Source organism: Mauremys reevesii, linkage group 9, assembly GCF_016161935.1.
Source record: "Mauremys reevesii isolate NIE-2019 linkage group 9, ASM1616193v1, whole genome shotgun sequence".
NCBI classification, from domain to species: domain Eukaryota; kingdom Metazoa; phylum Chordata; order Testudines; family Geoemydidae; genus Mauremys; species Mauremys reevesii.
Window position 1 is genome coordinate 75,073,458 of NC_052631.1, and position 12,701 is coordinate 75,086,158.

A 12,701-nucleotide genomic window follows, 5' to 3' on the forward strand; every position below is an offset into this window, starting at 1 on the left:
TAATATGGATCCAAATTATTTTTTCTACTTTAATTTTTAAAAATATATTTGTGTGTGTTTAAAAAATTTGTATCTGTCAGTTGCATGTGAATGAGATCTGGAAATGTGTTCTGTGTAGGATATGGTAATTGCCAAAAATATCACAATTCATAGCCATTCTAGCAGAAGCAATACGTTGAGTCTGCTAGTGATTTGTTTATAATTTTTTTAGTAATGCTCCATGTACAATTGAAGTTGTCCGCCTGTGAAAGCCAATTAAGAATTTAGCCCACTATATCAAATAAACATTGGGTAGTCTTTTGGGGGTAGGGAATTTTGTCCAAAACTAGTGATTTGAAGAACTTCCTCGCTTGAAAAATCCAGTGCTAAGTTTCATAGCTTCTTCTAGAGTGAATTTGGCCTACCTCCTAGAATGCCCAACCACTTTCCACACATGCTTACACCAACACTGGATACCGTTTAAAGACCTGGCGCACGGAGGAGGCCTTTAATTCCCATTAATTTAACAAAAGTTAAATATGTGCAGCATTTCCCCACATCTGGCTCTCCAGCTGATGTGAATCAGCTATGAATAAAGTTATGTAGGACAATAAGTTAAAAAATGGCTCCCCATAAGTAACTGTATACCCAAAACTGAGCTTTGCTCACAGACAATCCTCACTGACCATATCTAAGAATTTTTCGTTTGCTGCTTTCATAGCAAGGACTCAGAGACAGTGCTTCAAAGTGTCGTTCATTGGAGGAACAGATCATCTCTCTCCGGTATGCTGAGGGAGAGAAGGACTGTCGGTTAAAAGAACTGGAATACTGCAAGCGTGCCTTGGAACAAGAGATTCAGAACCTGAGAATGCAGGTAATGGGTTTTTTTATTTTCCTGTCAATATTTTTTTCACTCATAAATCCGGCTGCACTAGATTTAGAATTCATAGGGCATCAGGAAGGTGGACCCAGGGGTGAGCTGGAGCCGGTTCGCACCGGTTCGCGCAAACCCGTTGTTAAATTTAGAAGCGGTTTTAGATTCGCTTGTTAACTAGCTTCCCTGCGAGGGAAGCTTTGATGGGCTCTGCCTGGGAAGCCTGTAATTCCTCCTCCCGGCCACCGGGGGGCGCTGCGCTGTGCTGTGCTGCGAGAGCCATGTGGGCTGCCTCCTGGCCCTGTTGCTGCTCCTGCTCTTTGGACCTCTGGCCCTGGGGCTCCTGCTGCTGCCTGGTGTGTCCCTGGCTGCGTCCTGCTGCTCCCAGCCCCGTGTGAGTATCTGCGCCCCTCCCCCGCCTTCCCTGCCACCCCCTGCCCCCAGCCGCCCTCTGCCCCCAGCCAGCCTCTGCCCCCAGCCACCCCCAGCCAGCCCCTGCCCACAGCCGCCTCCCCACAGCCACCCGCAGCCAGCCCCTGCCCCCAGCCGCCTCTGCCCCAGCCAGCCCCAGCCACCCCTGCCCCCAGCCACCCCTGCCCACAGCCGCCCCCTGCACCACCCCCTGCCCACAGCCACCCCCAGCCAGCCCCTGCCCACAGCTGCCCTCTGCCCCCACCCAGCCACTGCCCACAGCCGCCCTCTGCCCCACCCTCTGCCCGCAGCCAGCCTCTGCCTGCAGCCCCTGCCACAGCCACCCCCTGCCCACAGCCACCCGCAGCCACCCCCTGCCCACAGCCACCCGCAGCCCGCCCGTCTGCATCACCTGCCCACAGCCAGCCCGTGTCACTCCCTGCCTCCAGCTAGCCCTGCCCCACGCCCCTATCTGCAGCCAGCCCCACATCCACTGGTGCCCTGCAGTTCCCAGGGCAGTAACCCTGCACACCTGCTTCAATGAGGGGGGGGCAGGGAGCAGCTGGGACCCACACATGTGCACACCCTAGAGTGACCAGACAGCAAGTGTGAAAAATCGGGACGGGGGTGAGGGGTAATAGGAGCCTATATAAGAAAAAGACCCAAAAATTGAGACTGTCCCTGATCACCACCCACACATGTGAAACGGAGCTCATTTCTAGTTCAGCCCCATCTTTTTAAAAAAGAACTTTAGGTAGGGTTAAAATACATCTGTATTTTCCTGGACATGTCAGGCTTTTCGGTTCTTAATCACCTCCTGGGAAAATATGGACGTATGGTAACCCTATTGGTACAAAAAATACATGCTGTCGCACATCCCTTAAATCAGAACTTTTTATAGGGAACCCGTTGTTAAATCAGAACTTTTTATAGGGAACCCGTTGTTAAGATTTTGGCAGCTCATCACTGGGTGGACCTGTAAAGATAATACAGAGAACTTGTTTTCTCATCTGATGACACATACTTTATATCCTTATAACTGTATTAAACTGTATAATAATTGAGTGCTATAATTTTGTTTTACATAGACCTGTTCTAATCCAGTGATACAAACCAACACAGATGAGCTCTCTAGTCGTTACGTGGAGATGATTAACAACCTGAGAGAGGATAAAGATAGAGAGATCCGCAATCTTAGGGTATGTTGGTTATCTTATAACATATATTCATAATCTTATATGGATTTCTGAGCAAAGCATGGATATAGGAAAGTGGCAGTTTCCATTTTCAAAATTACAAAATGGAAAAAGCTTATACGAACCAACTATACATACTTCAGGTATTTTGTGGTTTGAAATTAGAGATAGTGGTCTCTGTTTTGTATCCATTGAAATCCTGGCCTTATTGTTCACTTCGTGTTTGGTTTATAACTAAAAATCCACTCTCCAGAAGCAGATTTTACAGAATCTTTTCTGACTCCAAACTGGGTTGGCATTTTTAGTACACATTAGAGACTTGTGAGTTGAGCATAAACAAAAGATTCACGTATCCTGAGGGAGTGCAAAAACTAACCAGAATGGCAGCTTTCAAAAATAAGACAGATCCTGATTTAAATTGTACCTATAAAACCTCTGTTGCACCAAGGGTACTGTATTTATATTTGGCCTGCCTAGAGATCATTCCAACTTGTGCTATAATTGATAGCCAAAAGAATTTAACAGAGCATGCTGAGTTTCATAAACCTACTGGTACCAAACACAATAAAAGCACCAATGAACTACTAAAGTAATAGTGTTAACTGGGAACCACTCCATTGCACCCAAAAGGAGCTAAAATCATTTAATTGAAGTTGACCTATTCTTGAGTCTCCCTGAACATTTTTTTTATATTAATCTGGTTATTTTAGTGTAGTTTCTTGCTGTGTCAGAATCCACATGAACATAAGGGGATGACATCTAAAGCGCTGACAAATGTACCAAGTGCACAAATTGGAAATACAAATCTTTTTTTCCCTTTTATTTCTTTCTGTTAGAGTACTCCAAGGTATTGTACCAATAGCAGATATAAAACTTTTAAATAAAATTTGGATTTTTAAGTGTATTATCCTTTTATTACTTGATGAAAATCCTTCATTTTCAGAGTCATGTCCAGGACTAATCACACAGACAGAGGACCATACTTTCTGTATTCATATATTCAGGGTCATGATTGTTATCTAGGCTTTTAGACACTACCATAATACAAATCTTAAATAATTATAAAGTAACAGAAAACAAAGAGCAGCAAAACATGGGAGAAGTAGTGCATTAAAAAAAATAAATCCACAAACTGGATAAAATTAGCTTAATTCTAATTTAAAGGTGACCAGCAAAGGAGGAAAAAGTTGGATTTTTTGGTTCATTATGTATTAAAAAGCCCTGAAAAGCTTTTTTTAAACCTTTTCCTTTAAAAAAAAAACAAAAAACCTATAATATCAGTAATTCAAGTTTCGTGTTCCACAGTTTTGACAGTTAAAAGTTAGATCCCCAACGGCGTCTTCTAAGCCATCTTTTCTCCTGTACAGGTGTCTGAGAGAAATGGGTGTTAACTAAAAACAAACTGAACAGTTTTAAAGATATGAATAAAATCGGCTTCTCCTGTCAATCAAGTTTAATTATCCAAATTCTTCTGGTTCTTCAGTTGCCTGTAGCATCTTTCAGAAAAAACAGCATAGAAAAACTTGAACTTCCTCCTTTTCTTTTCTTCCCCCTGCCCCCCCAATCAAAATAAATAAAAAATTAAAATTCAGATATTTCTGAAACACAAAGCAGCAAAAAAAAAAAAGGGCACAACTCCATTGTTTGTTTATTGCGGGTCAGCTTTATTTAAGATATGTAGACTTAGAGCTGTTCGTTTAGCATGTGTATAACTATTGTTTTTTAAAGTCCCAGGTAAACCAGTTCCAGCAGGATATTTCAAGAAGAGATGGAAGTAACAGTGACTTCCAGATGAGGCTGCATGAACTTACTTCAATGTTAGAAGAGAAGGAGACTTTTATTAAACAGCAGCAAGAGGTAAGAGAGTGTTCATTTGTCCTGCAGTTTTATAAAGTCTATTATAACTCTTACCCTGTTGCAGATCATAAGAAAATACAAATTTTAACTGTGTAAATCATTAGAATTTAAGGTGGAAGATAGAGAGCGGGTGGGGTAGAGAAGATCTGCCAAGATAAGAGATCAGTAGTGCTGTTTCCTTTAATTGCTCTGCTACATGTAAACTATAAGGCTTTGGTTTGTAGGACACTTCTTCCATCTATAACTATAAAATTCCTCTGTAAGAATCTTTAATACTTATCAACATCTGCCCCTTCCTTTCTTCCATGCTAAGTGGATGCCAGTGGAATCTATGAGCATGCTTCATAGAGAGGAGAATTCTGCCACTTGTTCAACCTTTGTGTCTCCTGAAACAGGAGTATGTTTTTGCCCAGCCCCTAGTAATTACATTGACTGTTAGGCCTACAGGCTCCACCTTTCTCTGACCCAGTCTATTGGAATAACAAACTTTATTCCATTGTGTTTAACCTTAAGTATTTTCTTGTGACTTTAGAGTTAACATTTAGTGAAGAGTTCAGAATTACCATTTTTATTTTTGGTTTTCCTAGGAACTCTTCAGATTGAAGCAAGAAAGATTATCATGCAATCAATCCACAGGTGTAACAAAGTCTATCATCACAAAAAAGTAATGTAGCAATACAATTTATTTTTTAAAATGTTTTTTAATTTTCATTTTATACTGGTTTTCACAGAAGCAGTTGCCTGCAAATGTCAGGTTACAAGAGTCTCTTTTAAAATGTTTATTTAATAACAGTGTTTAGAAAAAACTCCAGAAAAATGTCTGGAGAGGATGTGCTTTATATAGTCCCACTAACCATTTTAATGAAGTGTTTGGAGGATGTGAAGATAAACGAGTGTGTTCCTTCCTCTGACTCTCACTTGATATACAACCTTCTATGGTTTAGTTTATGTCTGAGAAATGCCAGTGTTATAAGACTTAGTTGGAAATCTATCCTATTGCACCTCTTATTCAAAACGTGTGTATTTATGGGCAGAAAACTATCAGAATGAATATGGCAACCTCCGTCCTTATGTGAATGCTGATTTAGATTTGCTTGCTTTAGGGATAAAAAATATGTACTACCATTTTGCTTTTCAGAGGTTGACATAAGGCATCAGTAGGGGCAAGGCTGTAGTATAAAAACTGACATAAGCTGCAAGGGCCCCATTACACCTCCACGATAGGCGTTTGACTTATGCTGGTGTAGTTAGGAGCCATGAAATTCACAAGAAAGCTGGCTCCCCAACTGGGCTGCTCCCCGTCGGGAGCACAGCAACTGACAGGAGTCCGGGTGCGGATCTCCTTGCCAGAGACAACTAGCCCCAGGAGGCTTCCCTCCCCCCACTCCTGGCAGGGAGTTGCATGGACCTGAAATCCCTGCCTCTTAGCCTCAGACACTGCCCCTCTTCAGTCAGCGGAAGCGTTCCTGGTGAGGATGCACACCACTGACAGAAGGAGGGTAGTGTGGACATCAGCCACCATGGTAATTACTGTAGTGGCTATAAGTCGCCATAACATAGGTTGACTTGATTGTAGTGTAGATATGTCCTGAGTGAGCTGGGCTCTCTTCCGAATTGTGTAACAATAGAAACTTTAAAGGCCTCACTGCTTTTTTTTTTATTTTATTTTATTTATTAATCTTGAAGTATACCTTGGTTGTGTATGGAGTGTGAAGGATGGGGACTGATCTGTATTAATTTATGAATACTGTATGGCTATATTGGGTTATGGGACTGTTTAGTTAATAGCAGTGCTCTAAGGAAACAAGCAGGAAGGTAACAGAGTGGATTCAGATAAAACACCTCCTGGCAAACAGATCTGAAGGTTAAGAAACAACATGAGAGCTATGTTACAGCTGTTTTGCCAAGGCTGGGAACACACATGTGAAAAGAACAGTAAACAGTTAAACAGTCTGTACTGTTGCTATTTATTTTTTTGGCCTCTGCAACTGTATGCCTGTGTCTTTGAGCATCCCTTAATGCTAATTAATGGGTGTTGGACATAATCATGACATATAGTTTGTAATTAGTAATGAGTGTTTGGCTTTAAAAAAAAAAAAGTAATACGTGTGGAAACACTTCTAAAGTGGATGCCTTTGAGGAGAGAGAAAATTTTGGTTGGTAACCAATTAACTAAAGCCTTTTTAAAAACTATGTTTTAGATATTTACTTAACTCTTTTTAAACAAATTTGGGTGCAATAACTAATCTAGAAATGAGTATTGTGGGGGAAAGGTAGAATTTGGTCCTCCAAGGCAAGATACTGCTTTGGACAGAGGTGTTTAGAAAGCTTAACAGAGACATACAGTATTCCACTTACGGTTTTGCACAACTTTTTATACAGGTACATGAACCAATATCCAATCCTTGGTCTCCTGTCTGATGACTACATGGTTTCATCACCAGTTAGACAAACGGAGACTATTGTAATTGAGAAGACTGAAGCAATGTAGAAGCATGTAAGCTATCCATGTTAGTTATATACCATTTCTTGTTGTCGATGTGCAGGTTCAGTACTCTAAAGAAGCCAAAAATGGACTTGTAAAAAAGCAAGTTTTTTAATATTCAACAAAACCTATTTTGGAGGCTTCTTTTCTATTTCAGTAAATAAAGTAGCAAAATGAGCAATGAGTCAGTAAGAACAGCCTAGAGAATGTTTCATAATAGACAAGTACAGTGACATTTCTAAAAATGGTCTATGCATGTTAGTGAAAAATAATAGAAATAGCCTTTACTTTACTTGTATCTCATATCTTACAACTCTACTTTTAGCTTTTGAAAGGGGTACAGTTTTTATTGATATTGTGCCATAAGGGCACATTTTCAGTATCTCTAATAGGATGTACCACCCTCAATAAACTAGTAGGGTGGGTGAATAAGAGGTTCTTGTACAAAACTCAAAGCCCAAGGACGCTGGTGGCTTCAAACCACCATTATGCCCTCTGAAGCCTGGGCTGCTCCTTTGCACTGGAGTCTGGTATAATTGAGACAGTTACAAACAGCTTAAGGGTTGCCCCACAGCATTGCCTGGAATTTCTGCTTGCTGTAAGTGTAAACTAAAGCCCCCACCCCTCCAACTACAGGAACGCCTCACTTAACATTGTAGTTATGTTCCTGAAAAATGCAACTTTAAGCGAAAAGATGTTAAGCGAATCCAATTTCCCCATAAGAATTAATGTAAGTGATGGGGTTAGTTCCAAGGAAATTTTTTTCACCAGACAAAAGACACTATATATATATATATATACACACACACACACACACACACACACACACACACACACACACACAATAAGTTTTAAACAAACAATTTAATACTGGTACACAGTGATGATGATTGTGAAGCTTGGTTGAAGTGGAGGAGTCAGAGGGTGGGATAGTTCCCAGGGAATGCCTTACTGCTAAATGAACTAGCAATTGACTGAGCCCTCAAGCCCTCACAACACTCTACAAGGCAGCAGGAAAGGAGGGAGGGCAGACAGGAGAGGCACACCCTGTGTGTGAGGAAAAAAAATGTGCATTTCTCCTTTAAGTAGCTGACCCCAGGCTTAAGTACACTGCCTTGTTAATTAAATCAGCTTGCTGAGATCTGAGACCGCAGCTACTGCCTAGAAGCTCCCTCCCTTCATCGTGTATCCCCCCCCCGCTCTATGGAAGATAGGGTAAGCAGGGTGCAGGAGCCCCCATTTTCCCCCTCCCCCCCATAGAGGAAGCAGGTGTCTCTGTGAGCAGCTCCAAGACAGAGGGCAGGAGCAGCACGTGGCAGTGGGGGGAGGGACAGCTGCTGCACAGGGACCTTAGGGGAGTGGGGAGCTGATAGGGTGGCTGCTGGTCTTCCCTGGTTCCAACCACCCACCAGCTAGCTGCAAGGGGCTGCTCTTCCTGCAAGCAGTGTACAAAACAGGCGGCTGCCAAAGACATTAGAAGGGAGCACTTCACAACTTTAAAAGAGCATGTTCCCTTATAGATCAGTGACTTAACATCAAAACAACGTTAAGTGAGGAGTTTCTGTACATATAATCTCCAGGCCTTCTGAGGGGACCCTCAGCAGCCAGCCTTACACAGTGCCTGAGGAGTCCTCCACCAGTTGGAATCAGCATTGGTTTTAAGGCCCTTTTACAATAGATAGAGCAGTGCATAGGGCTTGCTTTTGGAGACAAGTAGTTTGCAGACGCAGATTTCTGGGAAGCAGTACTTTAACGCTGAATATAAATAATAAATATACACCCAGCACCGTAAACTTAGCTGGCACTTCTCACAGACAAACCAGTTCCTTTCACTGAAGAAACAAACACATGACAGGTAGGAAAGATTGGTGGCTTTTAAGGAAACAGTGGAGAGCATGGTAGGGGAGAACTGGGAGGCAGTCTCTGCTGTAGGGGACACCATAGGAGTAAACTCAGTTCTGAGTACAAGGAGATGTGAGAGAGGATTGAGAGGGGAAAGATGGTAGTAGAGGTGTAGAATTTTATTTTTAATTGATAAGAGGCAGAAGCTTGAATTTGAAGTGAAAGATAAGAGTCTGATGTTTGAGGTGGGCAGGGTGAAAGTGTTTCTAACCCTTCTCACCAAAACACTCCTGCAGAGAGACCACATAGGTAGAGTTTACCTTTTGCAAAGTGAGAGATGATCAATGTATAGTCAGGTGTTTAAACAAGAGGGAATTTTAGTAACACTCAGACTGAATATGGAAGGAGCAGCAAAAACAGAAAGACCAGAGGAGTTGCCAGTGAAGATGAAATCAGGAAGTGGGACAAATTAACAAGTTAATTTGTAGAGACGGAGTTTGCAATGGTAGCTAGACATAAAAGCAAATTTGAATGAGGGAAGAAAATGAGGAGTAGTTCTAAAAAGGGAAAGCAAGAATGGAAGACTAGGTTTTTCTTACTTATTCAATCATCATCAAGCCTAAAGGAAATCCAGATGTAACAGGGGCATGCAACTAAATTCAAGCCTGGGTATGCAAAGTTGTACTTTTAAAGAAATCACAAGGGGGAGTTGGAGCCTGTTTGAAAGTTAAACATGGTTGTTTATTTCACTACAGGCAAGGGAGAGAGGGTACTATAAGCTGAGAGAAATTTTAAGTTTTTATCTCCTGCAAACACCAGGACAGCTCCCTAAATGAAAAATCCCTCCCACACTTTAATGAGAGCAGGATTTCAGCCCTTAAGTCAACAGCACCAGGTTTTCACCCAAGATCTTTATACAGTAGAACCTCAGAGTTACGAACTGACCAGTTAACCACATACCTCATTTGGAACCGGAAGTATGCAATCAAGCAGCAGCTGAGACCAATAAATACAGTACTGTTAAATGTAAACTACTTAAATGCTCCTCCCCCCCCCCTTTTTTTTTTCTTCTGCATGGTAAAGTTTTAAATCTGTATAAAGCCAGTGTTCAGTTGTAAACTTTTGAGAGACTGTCCATAACATTTTGTTCAGAGTTACGCCCTTCCCAAAGTGTTCATAACGCTGAGGTTCAACTGTAGCAGGTTTCAGTTGAAAAGAAATTTTACTTAAGTTACAAACCTACAACAATATAGGTTTATACTAGAAGTGTTTTATTTTCAGCTTCAACTGTAACATCACAAATGCTCCTGCAACAACAGATTGAGGCAGTGTATTTCAGATTGTTTGTTACCACAAAAAATTATCAGTATTTAAGCAAGTTTTTGTCACTGAAATAGGTAACATTTTCAAAAGCACCTATGTGCTCATTATTGCAGTTTTTAAAAATAAGTAACAGTTGAGTAGCATGCTACCACGAGTACCAGAATATTGAAACCTGGGGCATTGAATGGGAACTAAGGCTATTCGCTTTGGTATCTGAGTCCCCTGGAAAGTCAGATACCTATCATATAAAAACAATCATGTTCCTTGCATAGATTTTTATTTGTAAACACTTGTACAGCAAAATGTTTACATATGTGAAATCTAATGTGATGTTTGTTTTGTGACAGGAATAACTTCCACTCAACTAACTGCTTATTTCTTTTAGGAATGAGCAGCTGGGACCGTCACTGGATCTGTTCAAAGGAGCTCATACCAAATGACTATCATTGCTTTACCTGCTGCTGTTTTTCATCATTAAAAGGTTCAGTCTAATATTTAGAACCAGGCCTTTCCCTGAATCCCTGTCTAAGGTGTATGTGTTAATCCATTATTTCCCACTGTGTGTCTTTTGAGAAAAGCAATGGCTGGCCTTACTCAAAGCAAGCAATTAACTTCTAGCTGATGAAGAACATGCATTATGACATTCAGTCATTCCAGACAACATTGAGTAAAGGGGTATTTTCCATTCCTCTGTCTTACTTGCTGCATTACTAAGGAGAGGACCCAAAACCCCACCTATATTTAGTTTGCATGTTGGCTTTTTCTCTGCATGCATGGTGAAGAATAATAGTCATAACAGTTGTAAACGGTAGAGGCAAAATTACATCAATTACAAATGACATGGTAAAGTTTGACATATACCTCTGTGGTAAGCACATCAGCATTTCTTGCAAGGGGGGCACTCATGATTTTGATACACTTAAGTGTTTAAAATAGTGGTACTAGTTTCTACTGTACAAACTCTTTTATAAAGTGTTACCGTATATACTTGATCATAAGCCGGTTCGTTTATAAGCCAACCCTATAATTCAGGGGTCAGCAAACTTTGGCTCCTGGGCCATCAGGATAAGCCGCTGGTGGTCCGAGATGGTTTGTTTACCTCAAGTGTCCGCAGGCACAGAGGTAAACTAAGTAGTGTGTCCTGGCACACCAGCTGCTTACCGGGACGGGACCGGACAGCACCTGGTGGGGAAATTTTTTTTGGGGGGGGGAGAAGCTGGGAGTAACTCCTGTGACCACCCCTACATGACCCCACCCCTAGCCCAGGACCCCCACACTCTCCCCCTCCCATCCCTTCCCACCTTATCTGGGGAGGGCCAGGGGAGGATATGTCTGACCTGGCTGGAGCTGCTCTGGCAGGCCAGACCGGGTGGCAAGGCCGCAGCATATTCCAGCAAGCCGGGCCAGGCAGCATGGCCACAGCCTGCTCTGGGGGGCAGGGCCAAGCAGCACAGCTGCAGCCTGCGAGCCCCAGAGCTGCAGCTGCTTCGGAGGCTGTGGGGAGAGCAGCATGGCCAGAAGCCTCTGGCCCCGCCTCTTCCCTTCTGGCTCTGCTGGCTGTGCTGCCTCTCCTTGCTCCCTCTGTTGGAGGGAGGGGCTGTATCCCACCTCCCCCTCTCTATATCGGTTCATAAGCTGACCCCCAGCTCTGGTGTTTTTCTTTTACTAAAAAAATTCAGCTTATGAACGAGTATATACGGTACTTTATTACTTCACGGATCTTACATTGGTTCCAATCCTGCACTTATCTCTTCTCATCTGTCCATACTGAGATCAAATGCTAAGTGAAGCCACAGGCTGTATCTAGAACTAATGGAAATGTAATCAGTGAAGTTTACATAAAAAAAAAAAAAAGCACACACAAAAATTATGATCTCAAACCTGCATGAGAAATTCTAGAAGTAAAAGTTACCTCTCTGACAATTTCTCTGCATAAACTAACCAAAATGCTTTAACTTGAGAGGAACTCCATCCAGCTCCTCAGTGCTGGGCCATAAGTGATGAGTACTAATTTAGCAGATACATTTTATGAAAAACAACATCTATAATTTGGCCAAATAATCTTGTAAACTTTTAAATTTAAGGCAACTAGGTTTTAAAAAGTGCATTAGAGATCATATGAATAGGTTTTTGACTGAACCTTTATAAACTGAAAAACAGCTGAGACTATCTGTACTAGGCATAGTTTAAGATCCTTGAAATTTACTTGTAAATCAAAATTTCAAGAATGTGGTGTATACATTTTTTTATATTGGGAAAAGTAGAATGAAAATAGTGCTTGGGCTATATTCTGTTGCTAATGGAGCAAAATTTCCATTTGATTCAGGACCACAGAATGTGTCCCAATGATTTTGGTGTAAGATTAAATAGAAAAAGTAGTAAGCTGAAGCAATGGGGTGAGGTTTGAAAAAAAAATATAAGATGATACTGGGAGGAGAGGAATTAAGGGATCTACAATATTTAAATAGGTGCTAGCTTTTAATTGCTTTTGTAAAGGTTTTCCTTTTCTATATTTCTGTGGATTGATTTAGTTATAGGCACTTGGAGTCCATTTTATATCCATACAGATGGTCAATATATATGTTGGTGAGAGCACTTGTGACTTATGGGTGATAATAACTGGGAAATAAACATTCTTTGTCTATTAATAAAATATAGTGTGCAATTTTCTGTTAACAAAACCTTACAGCCATGCGTCCATCTGCTTTAGAAAACATCTAATGCCTATTGTTTA

The 12,701-nt window shown here is 41.5% G+C and overlaps 1 protein-coding gene across 1 annotated transcript in view; it reads left to right on the forward strand.

The window, feature by feature from the left end:
• The window catches only part of POF1B (POF1B actin binding protein), a 50,557-nt gene extending 38,173 nt beyond the window's left edge, over nucleotides 1-12,384 (forward strand). The window contains exons 9-14 of the mRNA XM_039489829.1: nucleotides 701-853; nucleotides 2,353-2,463; nucleotides 4,189-4,317; nucleotides 4,905-4,981; nucleotides 6,700-6,814; nucleotides 10,353-12,384. Coding sequence (XP_039345763.1) covers nucleotides 701-853; nucleotides 2,353-2,463; nucleotides 4,189-4,317; nucleotides 4,905-4,981; nucleotides 6,700-6,808 — 579 coding nt within the window. The 3' untranslated portion in view covers nucleotides 6,809-6,814; nucleotides 10,353-12,384. The remainder of the gene's footprint in view (nucleotides 1-700; nucleotides 854-2,352; nucleotides 2,464-4,188; nucleotides 4,318-4,904; nucleotides 4,982-6,699; nucleotides 6,815-10,352) is intronic.
• The last annotated feature ends 317 nt before the right edge of the window (nucleotides 12,385-12,701 follow it).